The 27,261-nt window shown below is 36.6% G+C and overlaps 1 protein-coding gene across 4 annotated transcripts in view; it reads right to left on the bottom strand.

Moving 5' to 3' along the window:
• Fer (FER tyrosine kinase) overlaps positions 1-27,261 on the bottom strand; it is a 365,128-nt gene that overhangs the window by 152,850 nt on the left and 185,017 nt on the right. For all 4 annotated transcript variants that reach the window (XM_042692001.1, XM_042692002.1, XM_042691999.1 and 1 more), the window contains one exon: positions 2,524-2,580. In XM_042692001.1, coding sequence (XP_042547935.1) covers positions 2,524-2,580 — 57 coding nt within the window. The remainder of the gene's footprint in view (positions 1-2,523; positions 2,581-27,261) is intronic.

Here is a 27,261-nt window from a genome sequence, read left to right as displayed (position 1 = left end):
TAGGTCCTATCACATTGTAAAACTTCAGTTTTCATGACCCTATCTCCTCAACTGCTCTTATAATCAATCTATTTGCTAAAGTCATACCTTAAACTTTGGTATTATCAGTACTTCACTTTTTGGATACAATCTGTTTTAATCATCTCATCTTCTGTCTACATTTCTTACTTCATTTAGTAGCCAACCTACTGTTTTGACCCTATAGGAATGCTAAATCTAGCATGCAATGAAACCCTGGAATTGATTCCTCAGTACCACATAAACAGAAAAAGATGGAAGTCATGCTGTGGCTCAAGTGGTACAGTGCTAGCCTTGAGCAAAAGAAGTTCAAGGACAGTGCTTAGGCCCTGAGTTCAAGCCCAGAACAGGCAAAACAAACAAACAAAAAACACAATGAGCTCTCTCTGCTCTTTTCTAGCTCTTTCCTCTCTTTCCCAGCTCTCTCTCTTTCTTTTTTTTTTTTGTCGGTCGTGGGGCTTGAACTCTGGGCCTGAGTGCTGTCCCTCAGCTCTTCAGGTCAAGGCGAGCGCTCTACCACTTGAGCTACAGCGCCACTTCCCCAGCTCTCTCTCTTTCCCAGGCCTTTCCTAGCCACGTAGAGTGCCAACCTTGCCTGGTCCCAGCAGGTCTACTGAATAAACCTACCCCTTACCTGAAAAAAACAAAAAACAAAAACACAATGACAACAGAAAAGGTGGTGAAAATATTAAATCAAAATCATGCTCCAGTATTAAAAGTATTACATGAACTTAAGCTCCATTTCAGTATTTTATCAAAATCATTAAATTTATCGAGACTGACATGCTACTGCCTAGTCACTGTGAAGGGATTTATTATTTGAGATATCCTTAGTAAGGAGAACATTGTTTCTGATAAGTTATATTTAGAGAAACTAAATAATTATGAAATTAATTACAAAATCTTTTTCTTTAATTAAAAATATTTTCCCAGAGTACTGAAACAATGTGTCTTTGATGATTAAATATTTATTCTTTTTTTTTTTTTTTTTTTTGGTCCATCATGAGTCTTGAACTCCCCCAGCTCTTCAGCTCAAGGCTAGCGCTCTACCACTTGAGCCACAGCGCCACTTCCAAATTATTTATTCGTATTTTTATGAAAGTTTATTTGAGTTACTTTTTCCTTCTGTTTTGTGTTTCTTTTTTCTCTTCTGTGCTAGGGATTGTACCTAGGGGTTTTATATGCAATGTAAATGTTCTAACAGTTGAGCCCTGCCTCCAATCCTTTCGGTTTTAAGACAGACTCTCCTAAGTTTTTCCTGGCTGGCCTCTAGACATCCAACTGGTTTTCCTCCTGAATTTCTGGGATTACAGGTGAATGCTTCTTTGTAATAATTTTTGATTCAGTCACATCTACTGGGTCACCAATAACAAAAAGGGGACATATTTCCTCAAGAATTAGAGGAGCATAGCATAGAAGAAGCAAACATGCCAGCTGCTACTTTCAGTTCTTTATCCTGAGAAACTAAGTACATTAGCACTGGATCTGCTTTCAAATAGCAACTCAATGCTTCTACTTGGAAAATATATTTTAAAATAATAGATGACAAAAAATTAGCAAACTAGATTACTTCAAGGATCTACTATTCAAACAGAGCTTTTTGTAAAACAAGGAACAGAGTCAATTTACCACATATATATTCAATGAAAAGCAATGGATAATCACATCATGTTACTTGAAATGCTGAGCCTTAGTGTAGTGGTTAGCATCCATAAATTATATATACTTTTCACAAAGTATCTGAATTTTTCACAAATTTTAACAGTATACCATGAAACTAAAGCTTCATAGACAAGTATTCCTAAGTCAGTTGACAAAGTAATATTTATCCACTAAAATTCAATTACAAATAAAATTATACACTTAAACAGTTTAAGTATCAAATATCTAACTTTATTGGTAGACATTATGCTAGAATATGGCTTATGAATTGGAAACACTTTCAACTAGGTTGGAAGGAAAGGCACTTACACGAATCTGCCCTCTCTGATCACTAGTATAGCTAGTTACAATTACAAAACGGATTGTCATGTTGAAACCTGTCCTTTCAAAATTATTTTTCCACTTAAGTAATATGCACAATGGTCTTATAAACAATCTTGAAACTCTAAAGAGTAGTACTTCACTTTTTCTGGAGTATTACATAACCAGTTTTGTTTTGTTTGTTTAAAGACTACTGGGATTTATTTTAACTTTATAATCTAGTAGGTTCTTTTCAAATCACACCTCAATAGTTTTGGTTTTATTAAATGGTATTAAAATTATTATAACCTTTGAGAAAACATACACTATTTTTTAAAAGAATTCTCTTTAAGCATAAGATTTTCATGCATCTATTTCAGTGAGTATCTTAATAGTTGTAACAGATGTGGTATTGTCTTCTTTTAGATTAGTGCTAAAGAAACTTGCTGTATGTTGAATTTTTTATAAAGCTTCACAGGAACAAAACACAAGAATCCCCAGAAAATGTAAAGACTTCATTATTTAGCTCAGTTGATTATGTACCTTGCCTAGTAGTTCTCCCAAGGTGACATCTTCATGATTGAGAATCCATTTCTTATCCTGTGACAGAAGAAAAACAAAACAAAACATGGCTTAGTCCAGGTAAGAATAAATTTCCTGTAAGAAAATTCATCTGAGACACTAAAAGGATATTTCATTCAAATTGTCCAATCAACAGTGCACTAAGAAGTTATAACTTCAAGATGCTGTAAAACCACTTTAAGAAATGTGACTACAGTATGCCCAAGTTTTATCAGAAATCTCAGTTTTCAAAATGATAGTATTGCTTTAATACACAGCATGTATTTTCCACTAACTATAAAGTATTGGCTATGTTATTACTTGTTCTTAAAGTTTTGTCATAAGTACATGAATGAGTTTCATTTACAAGGCATAATTTTCAATTTTTGTGTGATCTTAAAGCAATTTTGCTACACAAATCATATCACTAAGCACTAACTTTTCTACATATAAACTGGCTGTGAGTTATAGCTTTCTATCACACTGTATGAAGTCTCATTTCTTTCCCAAGTTATTTCCTATGCTGTAATAAAGTAACAAACATCAATTACACTGTCACTAGATGGACCACACCAGTAATGCGAATATGCCATTATAAAGCAGCATCCCACTATTATAAAGCAGCATCCCACAATCTTATCCAAGACTTGATTACAATTTAAGGGAATATTTTAGCATATAAAAATCACAGCTAGAAATAGGATACAGGTTGACCCACTGTAACAATGAGATGTACAAGACACTATGTTAAAAACGAACTTTACAACTTGGGGTGGGGAGGAGTTAGGGAGGTGGGGAGGAAAGGGATGGTAGGGGATAAACAAAGGAGGAGGTAACAATGCTCAATAGGAAACTACTCATTACCTTACTCATGTTACTGTAACCCCTCTGTACACTATTTTTTACAATAAAAAAAAGTTTTAAAAAAGAATCACAGCTATTAACTTCCTGACATTGTTTTATGTGTTGTAATATTTTTAAGGAGGAACTTATAGATCAAGAAAAAATTAGAAATGGGACTGGTAATGAATATAATGAAGATAACAAGGGATTGAAAAGAAGGAATACAACTGAAAAAAATGAGAGGGGTAGGAATGAGAAGGCAACTGTCACTGGAGTAAAATATTTTATTCATGATTTATGTGCTTTAATCAATACTAGAATGTAGCCTCTCACCATTACAAAAAAATATACTGAATCAAAATTATGACCTACAATATGGATTGCAACAATAAGTTTCCATATATATGTATATATATATATATATATATATATGTCCATATATATCATAGATTATGTATGTGATATAGTAGTTACATAGAAACTTGGAATTTAAGATTCAAATGTGGTTTCCTTAGCAATGATATCACATATGTAGCTTGCAGATTGAATGGCATGCCCAGAAAATTCCTGCATAAATTGAACAAGAAAGCCTGTGTTTTTCTTGGCTTCCCTGTTCCTACTGTTTTTTTGCATAAATCCTATGCTGAAATAAAGTTCAGCCATGATAATTACTCTTTAATGAGTCTCAGTGAACTGCGAGTAGGCACTCACTGTAAGGGTGTTAAGGCTGGGAGACAGGGTCAGTTTTTTCTCCTATACCTAACTCCAATATTTATGTCCTACATAATCATTTTTGTAACTTGTACTGCCTCTCAAAATAAAATAATGTATTTAAGGTAATACATATGACTCCTTCACATTCAAAGATTATCATCAATTAATTGAAACAAACTGGGTTTATACTCTTTCAAGTTTCAAGCTGTAGTCCAAAAATATTTTATGACCACTGTTTATGTGATTTATTTCAAATGATTTTGCTATGTAAATTAATCTTCATTCATTAGGTTTACTAGATTATAATCTTATAACCATATACTTTGCACATTCAGTTCGTGCAAAGTTAAATTACAGTAAAACTTTCAAATTGTGATCAAATAAAATAGCTTTCAAATAAAATAGCTTTATATACTGGTAGAAGTATCAATTAATTTTATGTTGCCTTTATATAATCAGTAACCTTAAAAACTCATCCTTTAGTTTCAATACTATTTCATTTCCTTAGATAATATATGATAGTACCTTTTCAAATAGTAACTCTGATGGTTTTTTACTAAAATATAAATAAAAGAATTTTAAAATATCACCTAAATTAAGCTATTAAAAACATATTCTAGTAAGTGCTATCACTTTGCACATTGCATTGGTATACTAGTTGGGATAAACTATCAAATTACTAGTTATAAACTCTAATTACAATTTCAAACTGTTAAAACCTAAACCTGTGTATAGTCCTTTCCACTAAACATTGTGGTTCTTGAGATCCCCTGTTGAGAGTATGAGGGCAGGGATGGGAAGGGGAAACAGAGGAGGAGGCAACATTGCTTGATAAAAATGTACTCATCACCTTGCTCATGTAATTGTAACCCCTCTGCACAGTATTTTCACAATAAAAAAAACTTATTAATAAAAAAAGAATATCTTCTACATATCCTAGTTCTTACAAATGAGGGAGATCATGTGACCTGCTTTTCTTTGGATCTGGCTTACTTCAGTTAATAAAATTTTTTTCCAAGTCTCTCCATTTCCTTATGAATGGAATAATGTCATTCTTTCTGATGGAGGCATAGAATTCCATTGTGTATATATACCACATTTTCTTGATCCATTCATTTACCGAGGAGCATTTGGGTTGGTTCCATATCTTGGCTATGGTAAATAATACTGCAATAAACATTGTCGACTCCAACTCATGGAAACAAGAGGCTCATTAGACCCAGCATATAGTTTGTGTGTTTTTTTCTCTATTTTTTTTCTTTCTTCATTTCTCTTAGCTTTCTGTACCTCAAGTTTTGCATAATAGACAATGCAATGTGTGGAAGGGAAAAGGAATCACAGAAACAGCAGAACAACGGATGAACCACAGCAACATTGATACTCACTTGACAATATGTGGGATATGAACATTACAACTTGTGGGGGGTGGACAGGGAGAGGGAAGTGGGATTTAGAGAGATATGGGGTAATGATGATTAAAAACAAATGTACACATTGTCTTACCTAGATAACTGTAACTGCCCAACATATCACCTTTTCAATTAAAAAATAAAATTAAAAAAAAACCTTAAACCTAAGATTTTATTTTGTCTCCTGAAATAGAGAATGGCATAGCAAATATATGGCATGTCCTCTGCACCTGCTGATGACCACCAACTATACTCCTCAGGCTGAAGGACTAACCATGCTTCTTGGTAGATGGCCACAAGGTGCAGATGGTCATGATTTATTATGCCAATCAATCACTGTCAAGTCTCTTTGGCTGCTGGACATTTCTCCCTGAAGTTATCCGCTTAAAGAACTTTATATGCTGGGCGCTGATGGCTCATGCATATAATTCAAGCTACTCACTCAGGAGGCTGAGATCTGAAGATCTCGGTTCGAAGCCAGCTTGGGCAGAAAAAGTTCGTGAGACTCTAATCTCCAATAAACCACCCAGAAAACTGTCCACATCCCCTCCAGCATCTGTTGTTATTAGAGTTCTTGATTTTAGCCATTCTAACTGGGGTGAGGTGGTATCTCAATTTGTTTTGATTTGCATTTCTTTTATGGCTAGGGAGGTTGAGCATTTCTTCATGTGTCTATTGGCGATCCTCCTTTCTTCTTTAAGTCTTTAGGCCACTTATTTATTGGGCAGTTGTTTCTTTGAGGATTTGTTGTTGAGGGATTTAATTTTTTGAGTTCCAGGTATATTTTAGATATGAGACCCTTGTCCGTTGTATGGCTAGTGAAGATCTTCTCCCAATCCATGGGCTTTCTATTGATCTTGCTAGCTATGTCTTTTGCCATGCAGAAGCTCTGTAATTTCATGTAATCCCACTTGTCCAACCTTTCTTTGATTTGTTGTGTTTCTAGGTCTCTATTAAGAAAATTTCATCCTGTGCCAAGGAGACTTAGTGTTTCTCCTATTCCATTCTGTAATGTTTTTAGAGTGTCTGCTTTGACTCCGAGGTCTTTGATCCATTTGGAGTTGATGATGGTGCAGGGTGATATGTAAGAATCTAGCTTTAGTACTCTACAAGTAGTTAACCAGCACCATTTTTTTTTTGCCAGCACCATTTACTGAAGAGACTCTCTTTCTTCCATTCTATTTTTTTAGCTCTCTTATCGAAGATTAGATGGCTATAGGTCTGTAGGTTCATTTATGGAAAACCACCTTATTCTAATATCTTTCCAACACAGTAAGTAAGGTTTTTCATACAAAGTTTTCATTTTGCCTTTTTTTTTTTTTTGTGATGGTCCTGGGGCTGAACTTAAGATCTAGGCCTAAGTCTAGGACTGTCCCTGAGAGTTTTTTGTTGTTTTTTTTCTCAAGGCAAGTGTACTACCACTTAAGCAACCACTCTACTTCTAGTTTTTTGGTGGATAATTGGAGATAAGAGTCTCATCCATTTTCCTGATTGGCCTGGCTTCCAACTCCTATTCTTAGCCTTCTCAATAACTAGGATCACAGGCCTGAGCCTGGTCAATAGTTTCACTTTAAACTACTGTTTTTCATATTTCTGCCTTAAATACAGAAAAAAATATACTGATACAAGAACACAACCTATGTCCAAGCAAGAACCAATGTACTCTAAGTCTAATCTAAAAATTTAGTTACCCCAAGTACTAGCCATGTCCTTGCCATGGTCAAATGTGTGGAACTATCATGTAAAATGGGGAGTGAGGAGCAAAGTGAGGAAGTGGAGGGTAAGTGGGAGGAAATGTGAGAGAGGAGGGGGAAGGAAGGAAATGGAGAGGGAAGAGAGGGGAGAGAAGAAGGGGAAGGAGCAAAATTACACATAGACAAAATAATCTCAACAAAGATTTAGCACCTGAACCTTAAGAGCTCCTGAATATATTCACAATGTGCAGTTTTAAAGCTTTTATTCTGAAGGCATAAGGATTATGCATTGGCATAATCTTTACAAGCATTAATAAAGCATGACAACATATAATGTAAAATGATTGTCAGAGACTATAATTTTTCTACTCTGCATACTGAGAAATAATTACTATCTCCACTTTTCTTTTATACACAGGTTTTAGTCAGCTTGCTTCATTATCTGGTTAGCTTACTTAACACATTTGTTTTACTTAAAATCTTGGCCAAAGCATACTTTTAGAAACAAGGATTATTCAGAATTTAACATCTTCGATATAAAAGTTATAAGGATTGCTTAAGAGGGAAAAAAAATCCTTACTGAAAAGTATGTAATCTGATGGTCTAGAATTCATTTAAGAAGATTGTAGTAAATTGAACACTTGTTTGATATTTATTTAAATACTCTATAAATTAGTTCTAAACAATCTCAAAATACTTTGAAAATGGTTCTTACTTTGGAATGACCACCTCAATACATTAGCAAGCTTCATAAAATAGTTCTTATATGTATATAACTTACTTTTATTTATCTTCACAGGAACAATTTTTTGTGTTCCAGTCTTGGGTTTGAACTCAGAGCCTGAGTGCTATCCCTGAGCTTCTTTTGCTCAAGGCTAGCACTAACATTTCAGGCCCAGCTCCACTTCAGACATTTTCAGTAATTAACTAGAAATAAGAATCACATGGACTATCCCGACTGGGCCAGCTTCAAACCATAATCCTCAGATCTCAGCCTCCTTAGTTGCTAGGAATACAGATGTAAGCTAATTGGTCTCATTTTTAAATAATGACTGTCCAGTTTTCCTACTTACATAATAAAAGTTCTGCTCCAATTAGCACAGCATAATAGGCTGTATGATGACTTTCTGTTCCTATGCTAATTTTAACTCATTTTTATTCAGCTCAACTTGAGAATGTCATTGTTACTGACTAAAACTCTTAACAGCCAATAGTTTCACACTATAAAGGAAGAAATGCAGCTGATTACAAAATGCTGACATAGATCCTTCCTGGGTTCCAGCAACTGACTAAAAATAGCTAGATAGTAAAATATACTGGTTCACCTTAATATATAAAAATCTTAAAAGAAACATCTTATTATTTATCCATAAACACCATTTCATAGACTTAGCCCTTTTGCTACTGAATCTGATTTAACAATGTGGAAGAATCAAGAGTTCATTACAGTAACAGCAAGTATAGCTACTGCTCTCAGTTTACTATTCAATGAGAATAGAAGAAAGAAAAGAGAACTAGACAATACTTTTATCCCTAGAGAGCACAAAAGACTTTTTCCTTCTAGTCAGTATATACACCAATCTTCCCTAACCCTTTGCCATCCCCATACTTTAGTCACTGAGAAAACAGGGCCGGGTGGGTCAGGTCGGTTTTGTTTCCTCCCCAATGGCTACTAGAAGAATAGGATCCTGCCTCCTGAATTAAGTTGTTAGGAATCTGATGTGAGGGATCTCCGTCACTAATTCTTTCTTCCTCATTGAATTCCACTTTTTTTAAAAAATTTAATTTTATTTGTGAACATACTGTACAGAGGGGTTACAATTACATGGGCAGGATAATGCGTACATTTCTTACCAAGCATTGCACCCTCCTCCTTTGGTTTGAATTCCACTTTTTGTAGGTAGATAGCCTTATGAAGGAGAAGTGTATCATCAGTTCCCCTTGCCTGTTCTTCAAGAATACAGAGTGGGGTCATTGTGTTGAACCTCTGGACTTAACCTCTGAAACATGGCACTAGTCAGAGGTTTCTTAGTAGTATAATGGACAACTCCATAGATTGTTAAGAACTTTCTTCAACAGTATTCAAAGGTAAAAAAAAAAATGGTAAATGGCCTATCGCACTGTGTTCCCAAGAACTGTCAATGTTCTTGGTCTTTAAATAGAGCTGTGCTGTACTTGCTGGGTAACTGTAATCGAGTGTGGCCTCTTTGAGCCTTACTTCTCTTATCTGTAAAATGAATCAGCACACATAGCTACTATCATATTGAAGATTTAACCTTTCTTCTTACTCATATCCCTTCAGCCATTGGAAGTAGATTGCAAAGAATTTTCATGTACATTTATCTGTCCTCAGGTACGTTTTGTTTTTATGTAAAACGTAATTCTGCTCATTCATTCATTCAAACAATGTACATTAAATATCTGTAGAATGACTAGCATTGTGCTATGCAGTCACTAGTAAATAAAGCAAATTCCCTTCTCTTAGAAAAGTGAAAAGTTTTGAAAATTTTACAAAATGAAAAAAGGGGACAAAATAAGAGAAATGGAAGAAAACAGTAATAATAGTGAGACAGAGAAGAAAATTAAGGCAAACAGAACTATTTATACTAGCTTTTAAGCTTATACAGAATCCAGTTAGACAAGGAGAAAGAATATTTCAGACAATAATTACAGACTTTAAAAATAGTGTATATCAAAATTCAAATTCTGGGCTGGGAAGGTGGCTCAGTGGTAGAGTGCTTGCCTTGCATGCATGAGGCCCTAGGTTCAATTCCTCAGCACCACATAAGCAGAAAAAGCTGGAAGTGGCACTGTGGCTCAAGTGGTAGAAAGCTAGCCTTGAGCTGAAGAGCTGAGGGACAGCGCCCAGGCCCAGAGTTCAGGCGCCAGGACCAACAAAAAACAATTTTTTTTTCAAATTCTTATTGATTGTCTTGAGTTCTACTTACATATATGATATATGAGCATCCAGCTGACTGCTTGATATCTCCATTATTGAACTAACCAAGTTCACACTAGAACTCCCAAGCTCTATCTCTACCAAAAGTTTTGTTACTTTTAATGCTCCCTATATTTGTACGTAATTATATAGCATACAATTATGTCAACCCCAAATTTTAGATCAGTTTTTTATTGATTTTCTGCCCAATTCTTACACACAACCCATCAGGGAAAATGCTTCATTTACTATCAAATGACTACCTAAAGTATCTACTTTCTTTCCATTTTCACCATTATTCAGGCAGGCTGAAAGCACTGAGCTCCTGGTTGTCAAGACAACTAAATGTGGTTTTCCAAAGAAGTCACCAACTAGCTCATCTTTTAATGGTTTCTTTCTCTATCCTAGGAATTGCACTCCAGCCTGACTCACACATGGTAGGTAAGCCCCCTACCACTGAGCTACAGATTTATTTGTCACATCTGCAATAGCAAATGTGCAAAGTTCCTATCCTAAAATTATTCTACATAATACATTACACATATTTGTAATAATCTAATTTAGAGGATAATGAAGGTAAAATGGTTCCTGAAGTCCTGGTTATAATCATAACTGTAACATATTCATTTCATTCAGGCTAGTCAAAAAAAAAAAGTCACAGGAGTATCTTAAACTATTCTAGTACCCAGTGATGAGTTCCTAAAAAAAAGAAAATGTCTAAACTATGGAGACAATTAATGTACCACAGTTCTTTCACAATTCAAAATAAACTAAAAAGGTCTGTTGGGAAGACACCTCTTTAAAAAAATAGGTGAAAATCACCTTCAATGTTTCATTAGACTTTTCGTAAAAACCAAAATGTAATTTTTACTTTTGAACTTCTGGCTACAAAAAATAGTTTTAAGAAAATTTGATTCCAGTATCCTGAATCTTGTATATACATTTTTCTAATTTGGGGAAGAGAAGGGCAATAACAAAATGCTGAAACAAGGATACAGGTTGACTCATTGTAACAATGAGATGTACAAGACACTATGTTGAAAACGAACTTTACAACTTGGGATGGGGGGAAGGGAGGATTTGGGGAGGTGGGAGGGAAGGGATGGTAGGGGAAAAACAAAAGAGGAGGTAACAATGCTCAATAGGAAAAGTACTCTTTACCTTGCTCATGTAACTGTAACCACTCTGTACAGTATTTTTACAATAAAAATATATACAAAAAATAAATTTAAAAAAAAAAAGAAAATTAAGGGAACGAAGTTTGGGACAAAACCCAAAGAGATAGGTAAAATAAAATTAATCTTTCTCAAGCATCATATTTTGTACTAAGAACTTTCTGTGTGTGTGTGTGAATGTGCAGGTCCTGTGGTTTGCAATCCAGGGCCTGAGCACTGTCCATAACCTATGGGCTACTGTGCTCAAGGCTAACCTTCTAGCACTTGAGCCAGAGTTCCACTTCCAGTTTTATTTTTGTTGTTGTTAGTTGAAGATAAAGCACCTTATATACTTCCTTGCCTAGGCTAGCTTTGAAACCCGCTCTTCAGATCTTCAGATCTCAGGCTCCTGAATTACAAGAGTGAGCCACTGGTGCTTGGCTCATTCATTCCTTTTCTTAAGTTGGTCTTTGGAAGTGTTATATCGAGAAGTAGTGGTCTTATTTCTAGAACTATGGTGAAAACCAAAAGCACAGTCAAATTTATGCTATTTTATTATGACTATAAAAAATACCACTGAATGTTTTAAAGCACAGACTAAATATTTCACAAACGGTGGTCATGTTTGAAATAACTTTGGGAGTCCATTTTGAAAACTACCTTCAGAAAATATAAGAATACTTCTAATCAAGGCACCTCTAAGCCAAGTTACTCAGGATCTAGAGGGATCACAGTTGATACCAGCATGAGCAGAAAAGTCCAGGAGATTCCATCTCCAAAATAACAACAGAAAAAGGCAAGATTCCAGGTGTGCTTCTAGTGATGGGGCATCTGTTGAGTAAGCAAGCCAAGCAAGGGACAAGCTCTGAGTTCAAACTATGGTTCTGGAAAATAAAATATTACTAATATCAGCCAATTTTCAATGTCTAGGCACACACTTAGTTTTAATTTGCTAGTTAAATCTGCTGAATATGGAAAGGATCAAACTAAGTGGAGAACAATTTGAACGCAAAGTAATAAGATACTTCATGTTCATTGACAAGTCACCTTGAAGCCAATTCTTAAAAAAAAATTAAAAATAAACATGTTAGAATTTTTTCTACTGGATGATCTTGATGTATCATTATTATCCATAGCTTATATCCAAATGTAAATTGTTGGAAAGGTTGCAGGAAGGGGACAGAACTCAAGGGGAAAAAGTGAAAACACACTAGCTTTTAGCACTAGCAGTGGAGCTCATTGAACACTGGTGAAAAACTATAAAACGCATGGGTGGAGCCGGGAGGGACTGGGTGAGAATGAGGAAACAAAACCCTGTAGGAAAGGAAATGCATTCACACACTTGTAGTCTCGCTGTACAGCTATAATAATAAAGCAAATTAATTAAAAATAGTCTTAATAGTTTGATACACATGGTCTTTATAACCATAACTACATATAAAATAGGCTAGGGATGAGAAGGAAAGGGTTAACTGCAGGCCTGTGAGTCATTTCTCTCTTAGGGTTACTGGTAAGAATGCTAAAGCAATGAACGACCTCTTGAGACATCCTTGTAAAGTTAGGACTACAGTGGTTTTTAAACTTTAGTAGCATCTTTGCAAAACAAAAGGTCCCACTGACTTTCTGACTCAGTGTGTCTGGAAATAGGGACCTGAAGTTTGCTTTTCTACCATAGAAAATCATTCTCAGATGATTTCAATGCTACCAGTTTGGAGACCATACTTCAATAGTAGTAATAAAATATTTTTGTTTAAGAGAAAGTTTGCCAGGGAAGACCTATTTAAAAAGTATTACCAGAACGATAAATCTAATCTTATAGTTATGCACTGCAAATAAATTGATAAGCTGAAGATTTATGAGAGCATGTCTATGTAGTTACATAAAATATTTTCTTTCTGTTAAATTGGTGAGGACTACAGACCTTCAAATTTTATAATGCCTGGAACATAGCTATTGATCTAAGACCAAAATTACCTAAATATATACAGCACATTTTTCTAGTTATACATGATTGCTGGAAAGAAATACTACATTTGTGCTGTTTGATATTGGACAATATATATGATTCACATGAACCAGCTTTGACAATTCAACCTTTTGTCAAATAGATTGTCCAAAGTCCATGGTTCAACAATCATATTGCCAAAAGACAAGATTTCATATTCTGTTTTATATTTTTTTGTTTGCCCAATCAACTGCTAAGGAAAAATACAAACAAAACAAAACAAAAATATGTGGGGAAAATGCACCCCTGACCTTTCTAAATTAAATGTACAGTTTGCTTAGAGAACAAGATGAATCTTCAATAGTAGTTTTTGAAATATGGCTATATATACTAAAAAAGTTAGTGCATATCAAACACTATAATGTTTACGTATATAAGAATCATGAGATTCTATTAAAACCTGCACTGATGACACTGCTCAAAAAATGTACACTTAGGAAGTGGCGCTGTAGCTCAAGTGGTAGAGCGCTCACCTTGAGCTGAAGAGCTAAGGCACAGTGCCCAGACCCAGAGTTCAAGCCCCACAACCGACAAAAAAAAAAAAAATGTACACTTACCTAACTTACGTAACTGTAAGGTCTCTGTATATCATTTTTACAGTAACAATACAAATATCTTAAAAACAACAACAGTGAGGCTGGGAAGGTAGGTCAGTGGTAGAGTGCTTGCCTTGCATACAACAGGCCCTGAGTTTGATTCCTCAGAACCACATAAGCAGAAAAAGCTGGAAGTGGTGCTGTGGCTCAAGTGGTAGAGCGCTAGCCTTGAACTGAAGAGCTGAGGGACAGCGCCCAGGCTCAGAGTTCAGGTACCACAACCAACACACACACACACACACACACACAAAACAACAGCAGCAACAAAAAAAAAACCCTGCACAAATCTGCCATTACAATCCTAATTTCATTTTACAAAAGAACAAACAGAAGCTTAAACTGTATGTATACACTCCACATATCTGAATTATTACAGTACAAATCAGGTGTTAAAGACTTTTTCATCGGGGCTGGGAAGGTGGCTCAGTGGTACAGCGCTTGCCTTGCATGCCTGAGGCCCTGGGTTCAATTCCTCAGCACCACATAAGCAAAAAGAAGAAAGCCGGAAGTGGCGCTGTGGCTCAAGTGGTAGAGCACTAGCCTTGAGCTGAAGAGCTGAGGGACAGCGCCCAGGCCCAGAGTTCAAGCCCCACGACCGGACCAAAAAAAAAAAAAAAAAAATTTAAGGAACTTTACAACTTTGGTGGGGAGGGGGAGCATTAGGTGGGGAGGGGTGGAGGGAGGCTGGGAAGGGATGGGAAGGGTAAACAAAGGAGGAGGCTACAATGCTTGGTAAGAAATGTACTCATTATCTTGCCCATGTAATTGTAACCCCTCTGTACAGAATTTTCACAATAAAAAAAAAAAAATAGTCGTGGAAAAGGAAAAAAAAAAAAGACTTTTTCATCGCCACAGCAATTTTTTAAAGCCATATTAAAATGAAAAGTATTAAAGCATGCTTGTCCAAGGTTTTCCACATGTGTAATCACACTGATATTTTAACTCTATTTTAAAGTCATTTTGAATTACTAGATTGATCAATTCAAAATCAGTTCCAGTTTATATGATCAATTATCAAAAGACAAATCTGGTTATAAATGGGCAAAGGTAAAACAAAATTGCTAACTTTGGTTACCATGTGCTTTCTAGTTAGTATAAATGATCTCTGTGGAAAATAAATGAAACTTCTCATTTGAAAGCTTAGTGGAATGTGCTCATGTCTCCAGATCTTCCAAAACCTTTGTGGTGGCTACAGTTGGAATAACTCAAATGACTCAAGGTAATTTTTTCACTACTGTTTTAACATCTTAGAAAATAAGTTTTTTCTAAGAAAGAAAATAAAAGCAAAGAACTAGCTGCCAGTGGCTCATGCTTGTTATCCTACCTACTGATAAGTCTGAGACCAAAGTCTATGAGACTCCAATTATTCAGCAAAATATAGAAGTACAGCTAAGTGGTAGAGCACTAGTGTTTAGCAAAAAAAAAAACCCTCAGGGACTGTATCTAAGCTCCAAGTTCAAGCCTCAGGTCCAGCACCACAAAAAAAAAAAAAAAAAAAAAGGAAAGGTTCACAACAGTGAAGGTACCAAACATGATGATGCATTGTTGGTTACTACCAAGCATAAAAGTCGTTCAAAAGACAAAATAATAGTGGGAGACCAATAAAGGAGAGGATAACGATGCCCGACAAGAAATGTACTCTTTAACTTACTCATGTAACTGTAACCCCTCTGTATAGCATCTTTACAAGAAAATAAAATTTAAATAAAAAGTTATAGTGTCTCAACAGTGCCTTTTAGTTCTCATGTTTTAGTTATAGCAAGCAGGTTTTGTGAAACCTTTGGGTGACAGTCATCTAATACATAAATGTCTACAATGAGCTGTTAGATTTAGACTCTGATAAGGTTATACTTTATCCTAAATCAAATAATGTCAGCAATCAAGAGATTTTAGTGTGGATTTATAAAATGAGAAAATACTTTGGAGGAGCACTGAGCCCCATTACCTTCATTTACTTTTCTTACAATACCTAAAACTGTTTTAACACCTTCAGATGGAAACCATATCACAAAATTATGCATTGTATGAATCCAAGTAAATAAAATATTCTTAAGAATGTTTTGAAATAACATATCCCAAGCCATTAACAACATGTTTCACCCAAATTATGATTAGCAAGGATTTTAATTTCTCTGCATTTTCCAGACTTTTTGCACTACATACAGACAGATCTATATAAATTTTACAGTGAATAGAAATACATGTGAGTGGAAAGATTTCTATCCATAGAAGTCTGACTAGCTGGGCTGAAAAACACTTTTAAACACTGCTATTGCCCAAAGCTGTGGGAGACCCAGAAATGAATAAACCCAAACATAAAAAATCTAGATACCAGCAGGGCTGGTGCATTCTTAATCTGTTTTTCTCTGGGAATGAATTCATAGCCCTTCATCTTTTACTTCTGCCTCCTAAGGCCATGATGTAATCTTGATCCTTGTGAACACTGGTGACCAAAATAACCCAATTTTTTGTTCCCTAAGACTGCTGAATGTTGGTCCTTTGCGTTGGTCCTTTGCTGTATGTACATGTAAAGGGTTCTTACTCAGCATTCCCAATCATAATCATCTCAGAATCGTGGAAGCAATAAGAGGCCCATTTCTAAATGCCCACTTAAGTCATAAGACTTCCACAGAGTGGCTCTGATACTGTGTCACCTTCCACTAAGAAAATTCGGACCAGGCTGGGCCTTGCTGGCTCACGCCTGTCATCCTAGCTCTCAGGAGGCTGAGATCTGAAGATCATGGTTCAAAGCCAGTCTGGGCAGGAAAGTCCGAGAGACTCTTATCTCCAATTAACTACTAGAAAACCAGAAGTGGCACTGTGGCTCAAGCGGTAGAGGGCTTGCCTTACGCTGAAGAGCTGAGGGACAGAGCCTAAGCCCAGAGTTCAAGCCCCACGACCGACCAAAAAAAAAAGAAAAAAAAATTGGACCAGCTGAGCCTACAAGGCAGGCTTTAAACCCTGAACCACTTTCTTACTCCAACCATGAGGTGTCTTCCAAATTGGAAACAAAGACGTTATCTTCCCCCTCCACACTTCATACCACCACTGAACTTTTTTGGACAGTGCACCGTGCTTTGGAGGCTAACAATCACCCAGTAGGAACTGTACTCCCCCAATAAGAGGACGACATAGAGTCATGCTAAACATTAGGTCAGGTATTTAGCAACAGTACATGGACAGGTTTGGTAATTCTTTGTGGGAATGGGTAAGGAGTGGTGTGTATTGTCGAATGTCACCAGCTACCCCATTAGATGATAAAAGCTCTCCTCTAACTATGACAATAAAAACTGTCTCAGATACTGCTGATTACCCAGTGAGGGGCAGAACACCGCCATTTTAGAACTACCACATTATATACTTACCTACACATCCCATTTAAATTATTCTTTTCTGGCAGGACTAGACTTTGAACTTAGGGTCTTGCACTTACTAGGCAAACACTACCACTTCAGTCAAAACGCCAGCCCTTTTTATTTTTAGTTATTTTTCAGGCAGAGTATCTCATGTTTGCCTGCTAATAGGTGTGCTCCATTACACCCAATATATTTCTTGAGATTAAGTCTCATGAGCTTTTGACAAGGCTTGCCTCAGACTATAATCCACCTGAACTTCACCTGCAGAGTAACTAGGATTGCAGGAATAAGATTTCATGACCATGGACCAGGGTCTTACATTTTTTCCTAGAACACTACCCTGCCTGAGAGCTGAGATTACACATGGATACCAAAACCAAGGTTTATTTTTGAAATATGGTTCTGCCATTTTTTGCCTGGGCTGGCCTCAAACCACTCTCTTTCCAATCTTTACTTCTTTCCTAGTAGCTGGGATACAGGTGTACAACAGTATATGTGGCTACACCACAAAGCTGGTTACTTTGGAAAGCAGTGAGAAGTTGGAAACATGGAATCTAAGAGTCTTGACTGTTTTCCATTTCCTTGCAACTACATTCCCAAACCAGCTACTAATTTGATGCTGAGTAGTTACAATTAATTTATGGGATGCCATATAAATGCTCCCTAGGCCTAGAGGCCATTAGAAGAAAAAAACAGGGTAAGTTCATTGACCCCAATATCTATCAACCCAGGACTTACATCAGCTTTGGAGTATTTTCAACTAATTTTCCTCCAAAAGGACCAAGGATTATTTTTATATCCCCTTTGCCAGAATTTTTTTTGTAAGGGGAAAAAAATGAATAAAATAACTGTACTAAAGGTAGAGTCAATGATGCATATCCTCTGAAATTGGTAAACAAACGCTAAATTGATTTGTATTTGAACACAAACTAAAAGTATTAAATATTTTCACCATGTGCAAATCAAGTTATCTCCTTTCTTATAGATTCTATTATTTAAAACAAAGAATTCAAGAGTAACAATTCTGGTGGATACACAGACTTATTCATAAAGCACTAGGTCTACTCTGTATCCTCTTGGAAATCATAAACAAAGGACATATGCAATATTGTAAAATCCAGAACAATTTTACATTTTGCATTTCAATTTGTAAAACAAATTCTTTAAATTCTATAACTATGTTTTCACTAATAATTTTTGACTTGAAAATATACATATAATTTATAAATTTGAAAAACTTAAAGATAAGGCTACAGTTCTCCTTAGGAACCCTGTAATCTTCTCATGCTAACACTATGAAGGGCAATATAAGATCTGAGTGAAAGGCACCTAACACAACCTCCAAAAAGGACTAGGCAAAAACAACAAGAAAAATACATTTCTTGCATGGTATATTAGTGTATTTGGCCTTCCATAATAAAATACCAGAGACTGAGTGGATAACGTCACATAAATTTATTTTCTAGAAGCTGGAAAGTTCAAGATCAAAACCCAGTGACTACGTTTCCAGGGAAGGCTCTCTCTCTAGATGCAAGCTGCTGCCTTCCCACCTTGTCTTCACATGGCCTTTCCCTTTCTCTCCATTCCCTCTTTACCTTCTCTAACTCTTTTCTCTGTATTTTATAAGGGTACCAAATGAATTCATTTCAAAGTTTAGTTATTACTTGCATATCATCATTGCATCTAAATTATACCCTACAAGCCCTGCTTCCAAATACAGTAACACAGGAGGTTAAAACTTCAACATATTATTTGAGGTGGGGAAAGCCCAAGGGAGGCCAGAAAATATAGACTAATCTTGAGAAAAATTATCTTTCTCTAGTAAAGAATACTTGCTAAATACCAACTCTTATATTTTAAAATTTTGCTATTGTTTTATGAAAATGTCCTATAGAAATGTCCTATATTAAGTCATCTGATTTATATTCATGGGTCCATTTGATCAATGGACTGATAAAATATCAAAGAAGTATACAGGCATATAAAATGAACTTTTCTGTGTTTAAATAAAATCACTTTACTTTCCATTTGCAACTTCACCTTGCCTTATGGCCTTTGCTCAATCATTTTCCTGCTATTCATTCACAAGAATTCATACTGGAGTGGCTTATGTACAATAAAATTTTAGACCACGAAGATGATCTTGAGCTGCTCAAACTACACCTTCAATAGGCTGTCACTTAACTTTGTCATCTTCAACTTGTCAACCTATAGAATTAGATTGTTTCAAGCATAACAATATATGCTGCCAATATAGACTGCTTTGGTACATACCAGAATCTCATAAAATAAATGCAGTGGCATCAGTGAGGACTGGTTTGTGGTCATTTGGGTAAATGCCTAGGAGTGGATTGCTGGGCCATAGTGAAGCTCTATGTTTAGTCTTTTCTTTTTAATAATTATTGTCAAGGTGATGTACAAGGTGATGTTACATTAATAAGGTAATGAGTACATTTCTTGTCAAACTTGTTACCCTTCCTTCATTTTTCTACTTTCCCTCCCTCCACTCCCAAGTTGTACAGATCATTTCCAATATATTTTCTTGTGTATATCATTGTTGCATTGGTTCCCCCTTGTCTTTTGTCTCACCATTCTGTTGTTCCCCTTCCTTCCCTAATTCAAATAAACATATATGCAAAGGGTACCAAAGCCAAATACAGTGACAACAGGGGACATACCATAGGGGGAAGAAATACAAAAGAAACAAAAAAAATCACATTAGTACATTAAAAACAACAACAAAGACAAACCTCTTGCGTCCATGTTTTGGAGTTCATTTCCCTTAGCATCATCTTATATGGTCATATGTACATAGCTATTGAGCTATTCTGCTCATCTGCTAAGATTATTGTAGACGTACACTAATTATTGTAAATAAGGGAAACCATGGAATCTAGGTTTTTTGGGGTCTGGCTTACCTCACTTAATATTTTCCAAGGCTTTCCATTTCCTTACTAATTTCTGATAGAAGCATAGAATTCCATTACACACACACACACACACACACACACACACACACACACACACACACACACACACACACACACACACACACACACACACACACTACGGATCCATTCATTCACTAAGGGACATCTGGGTTGGTACCATATCTTAGCTATGCTGATATAAACATAGTTGTTCTGGTAGCTTTAGTATGGCCTTGTTTGTGATCATTCGGGTAAATGCCCAGAAGTGAGATTGCTGGGTCATAGGGGAGCTCTATGTGGAGTCTTTTGAGAAACCTCCATACTGCTTTCCAGAGTGGCTGAACAAGTTTAAATTTCCACCAACAATGCAGTAGCATCCTCAACAGCATCTGCTATTATGAGATTTCTTGACAATGGCCATTCTAATTGGGGTGAGGTGGAATCTCAATGTGGTTTTGATATGCATTTCTTTTATGGCTGGAGATGTTGAACATTTCTTCATGTGCTTATTGGCCATTCTTATTTCTTCTTCAGAGAAGTTTCTCTTTTAAGTTTTTAGCCCACTTATTAATGGGGTTGTTTCTTTCAGGATTTGTTTTTTGGAGGGTTGATTTTTTTAGCTCTAAATGCATTTTAGATATGGGCAAATAAAGATCTCTAATTCTGTGGGTTTTCTATTTACCATGTTCACTGCAGCATTATTTACCAAAGCCAAGATGCCCCTCAGTGGATGAATGGATCAAGAAAATGTGATACACACATACACACACAGACACAATGGAATTGTATGCTTCCATCAGAAAGAATGACATTGGCTAATTGTAAGGAAATCAAAAGACTTGGCAAAAATTATATTAAGTAAAATAAGCCAGACCCAAAGAACATAGGCTGCATGGTTTCCCTCATTTATAATAACTAGAATATGTCTATAAATCTACAAGATAGGGCTGGGAAGGTGGCTCAGTGGTAGAGCGCTTGTCTTGCATGCATGAGGCCCTGGGTTCGATTCCTCAACACCACATAAGCAAAAAGAAAAAAGCCGGAAGTGGCGCTGTGGCTCAAGTGGTAGAGCGCTAGCCTTGAGCTGAAGAGCTGAGGGACAGTGCCCAGGCCCAGAGTTCAGGCCCCACGACCGGACCCCCCCCAAAAAAATCTACAAGATAATCCAATGAATAGTAAATGGCAAATAATTATACTTGAACATGATTAGTTAAATAGCACTCAAAGCATTCACATACTGAGAACAAAGGAGGATATTCTTAGGAAAGGATTACAATGGCTCAATAGCAATGTGCATAAGATCAGATAAAATGATGCTTTATTGGCCAGGCACTTGTGGCTCATGCCTGTAATCCTAGCTACTCAGGAGGCTGAAATCTGAGGATCATGGTTCAAAGACAGTCCAGGCAGGAAAGTCTGTGAAACTCTTATCTTCAATGAACCACTCAGAAAACTGGAAGTAGTGCAGTAGCTCAAGTGGTAGAGCGCTAACCTTGAGCTGAAGAGCTGAGGGACAGAGTTCAGGCCCAGGGTTCAAGCCTCATGACCAACAGCAGCAACAAAAAAATGATGTTTTTTCAAAATGAGCTCCAAGAAATGGAAACTGCTGGCAGTTATCACTTTTATCTTTTTTTCTCCTTTGGCTTATTCCCTGTTGTCATCATTTTTTATTTCTGAGCCCTTTGTCTTGTATATCAGTTTATCAGATTTGGGGAAGTGAAGGGAATCACAGATATAGTGGGACAAATGTTGGAAATTAAGTTTACAAATTGATGGGGAGCAGGGCCCGGGGGTGAAGTGGGAGAAATTCAAAAAGTAATGTACTCGTGACTTACGTAACTGTAACCCCTCTGTACAACACCTTTACAATAAATTTTAAATAAAAAGGAAAGGAAAAAATGTGGAATAATCTCTGAAGAAAAAAGAAGGATGGCCAATAGACACATGAAGAAATGTTCAACATCCCTAGCCATAAAAGAAATGCAAATCAAAACAACATTGAGATATCACCTCACCCCAGTTAGAACAGCAAAAATCAAGAACTCTAACAACAACAGATGCTGGAGGGGATGTGGACAGAAAGGAACCTTACTTCATTGTGGGTGGGAATGTAAACTTGTTCAACCACTTTGGAAAGCAGTATGGAGGTTCCTCAAAAGACTTCACATAGAACTCCCCTATGACCCAGCAATCCCACTTTTGGGCATTTACCCAAATGTTTACAAACAAGACCACACTAAAGCTACCAGCACAACTATGTTTATTGCAGCATTATTTACCATAGCTAAGATATGGAACCAACCCAGATGCCCCTCAGTAGATGAATGGATCAAGAAAATGTGGTATATATACACAATGGAATTCTATGCCTCCATCGGAAAGAATGACATTTCCCCATTTGTTAGGAAATGGAAAGGCTTGGAAAAAATTATATTAAGTGAAGTAAGCCAGGCCCAAAGAAACATAGGTCCCATGGTTTCCCTTATTTGCAATATCTAGTATATGTATGAGTCAAGCGGAAAAGGTCAGATAATGTGATGTCAGGAAAATGAACCCTTAGATATGTATTTTAATGTTTTTTTCTTTCATGCATGTGTTTCTAACGCATTTATAAGATTATCTCTTTGTTGCTTTGTATGTCCCTCCTGCACATTATAACCCCTGCTTTCACTATATTTGATGTCGGTATAACTTGTGGAGGAGATGGGGAAAAACCAGTTGTTTAAGGATACAGGTGGACCTGTTGCAACAATGAGAAGTACAAGTTGTCATGTCCAAAACGAGCTTTACAACTTCGGTGGGGGGGGGGGGAGGGGGAGAAGGATTGGGGGGGAAGGGGGAGGCTGGGAAGGGATGTGAAGGGTAAACTAAAGGAGGAGGCTGCAATGCTTGATAAGAAATGCACGCATTATCCTGCCCATGTAATTGTAACCCCTCTGTACAGTATGTTCACAAATAAAATTAAATTAAATTTTTAAAAAAATGTGGAATAAGACAATGTGCTATAACCTAGTCTTTGGCCACTAAAGAGATAGATAATTTAAGCCACTTAGAAAGGAAAAGAAACGCCTAGAAAAGAGCATTTTTATTACTTGGTGCCCTTGTTGACCTCTCTGTTCACTAAGACTGAACCATAAACTGATGTGGTTCAGTCCTCCAGACTATCCCACGCAGAAGAACCCAAAGTTATAGATGGTAAACCACAAATTGAATAGAACAAATTGACTTACACAATGAAGACATGCACAGGCAGAGAGTGGGTACTAGAGTGTGAAGGGAGAGGTAGAAAAGATACACAATGCTGAAAGCAGAGGAAAAAGCAAATTTCTGAATAACACTCATTCAAAGCTGAAATTCAAGCAAGACGAAGGCTTAATTTACAGTAATAAACTACATTTCTGCTATAATATAGTGCTTGCTACCAGCCTAGTTTGGTGTGAATTACAGTACTATTATATCTTTTGCTTCCCCAGGTATGATGTACTAATACTGACTTAGTGCGTCCAAAGTTCTATTTATGTTTATGTTATTTTAGATTGTGATGACAGACTGGGTGGGAGCTCAATGAAGGCAGAGGCTGTGTCTTAGTTTTAACAGTAAGAGTTTATTAAGCAGCCTTCACAACAGGCATGCAAGTATGTAGCATGAATGAAGGAATGGTGTGCATGGAGTCGACTTTTTTAAAAAAGCATTTGCCTCACTACTTTTCAGCCATTTTTCATCTATCTAAAATCAAATTTTCAAAGATAGTTATTTGATGCCAAGAACTGATATTTCAAGTTTTACTACAAAAGGAAACTGATATAGCACAGTATTTAAAAAGCACTGAATAGCAAAAACTTATAAATGGAAATAATACCACTGTGATGACTGCAAAGGGGCTAGCAGATGTTGCTTTCATAAAAATGCTGTACTGCTGTGTTTTAGAACGGAAGAGCTATGAAATCATTTGTGTGTGTGTGTGTGTGTGTGTGTGTGTGTGTGTGTGTGTAAAGATTGAAGGTCCATGCAACTGTCAAACACAGAACAATTTTTCCTCTAGGAGGATTAAGTCTCATGTTATTTCTCACAAATCCCACATTTTCATATTAACACTTATAGAGTCATTCAAGGTAAAATGTTCTTTAAAAGCCAACATGTAAAGAAGGTAACTTAAAAAAGAGAAAGATAGCCAGGCACTGATGGCTATGTCTGTAATCCTAGCTACTAAGGAGGCTGAGATCTGAAGATCATGGTTCAAAGCCAGCCCAGGCAGGAAACTCTGTGAAACTTCTATCTCCAATTAACCACCCGAAAACTAGAGTGGTGCTGTAGCTCAAGTGGTAGAGCACTAGCCTTGAGCCGAAGAGCTGAGGTCAGCACCCAGACCCAGAGTTCAAGCCCCACATCCAACAAAAGAGAGGAGAGAGAAGAGGGAGAGAGGGAGAGAGAGTAGAGGGAGAAAGAGAGAAAAGAGGGAGAAAGAGAGAAAAGAGGGAGAAAGAGAGAAGAGGGAGAGAGGGAGAAAAAGAGAGGGAGAGAAAGAGGAGAGAGAGAGAAGAGAGGGAGAGAGAGAAAAAAGAGGGAGAGAGAAAAAAAGAGGGAGAGAGGGAGAGAAAGAGGAGAGAGAGAGAAGAGAAAGAGGGAGAAGAGGGAGAGAGAGAGAGAAGAGGGAGAGAGAGAGGAGAGAAGAGGGAGAGAGGAGAGAAGAGGGAGAGAGAAGAGGGAGAAAGAGACTGAAAACAGTAAATACTCCACTATTCTGACAGGCAATTTTACTACCTATGTACATCAAATACAAACTTAAATATGTAATTAGAATCTAGTTTTAACATCCCTTGCTTTTGTCATTTTAAGTCTGTCAAGCAAGATGTTTTTCATTTGATAGTTTTTCATATTCTCATGGACTTTTCCAGGATCTATACTTATTAAATTTTTCCCTTTTCCCTTTTGGCAAAATTGAAAACAACTCATAACTGTAACTGTAACAGTTCTATTCAGCCTATCAGGACAAAATACATCTCTAACCAAGGTTCTGCAACATCATGTCTATACAATACCACATAGGTGTCAAAACTTTGGGAAATCAGATTATGGAAAAAGTCAGTTAAATTTATTTTTAAAGCTGATTTTGAAACAAATGAATAAAAAAGATGTAGAGGGTAAGACAAAATTAGCAGTGGGATTTCAAAATTTCCTTTAAAATAGGTACATATACCTTTAATTAGCATAATATATGCTAATCGGCTGGAAGCAATGTTGCCAATACTGAAATGCAAAGCAAACTAAATAAGAAACTCACCAAATCTCCAGACAAACCCTACATTTAATCACTAAGGCAGCTAAGTTGTATTGAGCTAAGTGAACATTATCTCTGATATATCTTTACCAACTGAATTTGCTAAGCATGTTTAACAAAACTGTAATGTAGCAGATGTATATTAACACATTGTCGTTACATTCAAGAATACAGGCTTCTTCACAACACACAAATGCTGCAGTAACCGGCACACTATGACCTAGTGCTGAGAAAAGGGAGTGGAGACTGGTCAGGGGCTGGGAGACACAGAAAGCTGCATGGTAGAGAAGTAGGCTCGGCTGGTAGAAAAGACAAGAATCAAAGGGAAAGTAGTCCAGGTGAAGACAACAACACAACAAGACAACTCAAGCACAAATGTTGGAAGCAGCTGTTTAGGAAGAGGTCAAAGAAGACTTAATTGAAATTAGGGATACAAGATGTACCAGCTTTGTAGAGTCAAAGGACATTTTGTCAGGTGTTTATTACTTTAGAGGTAAGAAAAGTAGTCTGGAATCTGTGCAAGTCCACACGCTTATTGGATTTAATATGAAACAAGGGGAAAGGCTGAACTTGTCCAGAATTAATACAATTTTAATTATACTCAAAGAAATAAAAAGTAAAGCTGCTCCTGTGAACATGGAAGGTGGTAAGCAAATAAGAAGAAAATGTCTTGGGGAGCGAAATAACCAAAGCAGGTGAGGGAAAACTTGGACAGAGACTAGATACGTTAAAGCAAGCAACAAAAATGGCATGACAATAGTAAGAAATGATCATTTTGAAAAAACTTGAGGTAGAGCAGTATCTGGGCAAAACGAACAGATTTAGGCTAACGCATTGAAAAGACAGTGCCTAAAGCTATCTCATAAAAAAGAAATAAAATACAAAAAAATGTTTAAGACTACTAGGGAGCTCACTGGCAATATTTTTCTTTGTGTTTTTACCTGTTTTTCAAAATAAACTCATTTGTGACAAAACATTTAAAACTCAAGAGCACTTTTTAAAACATCATAGTCAAATACACAGCAACTAGAAAGATAATACTTAGAAGTAGATAAGAGAACAGATAATATGATTCACAGTCAGGAGACCTAGACTGTGAAGCACTTGGATATGTAAGGTAAGGGTGATTATAATAATCTCGTGTATACAACTGCACACACCGTAACCTGGAATAGAGATTACAACATAAAATTTGGAAGTGAAGAAGTGGGATCCAGATCAAAGTAATTCCCTTCTAGACTATTTTAATTAGGGAAAAATCAGAGGAAACCTAGAAGTTGATCCCTGGATGCAGTCATAAATACTGGTCAAAACCTGAGACAAGGAAATAAGAACACAGACAAAAATAAAAAACAGAAAAGGCAATTCAAAGAGATAACTGAGACTCAAAACATTAAAGTTGCTATAGTCTGTTTAAAACCTCAGCATTTCCCAGCTGGTTATGGATACTCCTCTGAAATGTTACCTTGTTGCTTCCACTGGGTAGATTTTCCTCTCTTGGTACTGACTTTGCCCAAAAGACTGTGGCGGAAATGATAGAGTGGGTGACAGGCCTTGCCCATCACCACCATCTTAAAGTTCTGCTCTAACACAGCCTATGTTGTTGAGAAAGCTGGACTCAGAAGACTGGCCTATTTAACTGCTTCAACTGAGCCCACCCCTAACCAATCAGTGGTTGAATAAAAGCACATGAGTTAGCCAAAAAGAAACCATCAGGCAAGCCACACAGTCACCCACAGAATCATAAGAAATAATGTTTTGTTTTGTTCCTGATGTCATAAAAGGACATAACAAGAACCAACA

Source organism: Dipodomys spectabilis, unplaced genomic scaffold, assembly GCF_019054845.1.
Source record: "Dipodomys spectabilis isolate Male_0828 unplaced genomic scaffold, ASM1905484v1 ptg000147l, whole genome shotgun sequence".
NCBI lineage: Eukaryota > Metazoa > Chordata > Mammalia > Rodentia > Heteromyidae > Dipodomys > Dipodomys spectabilis.
This window is presented reverse-complemented; position numbering and strand designations above follow the sequence as displayed.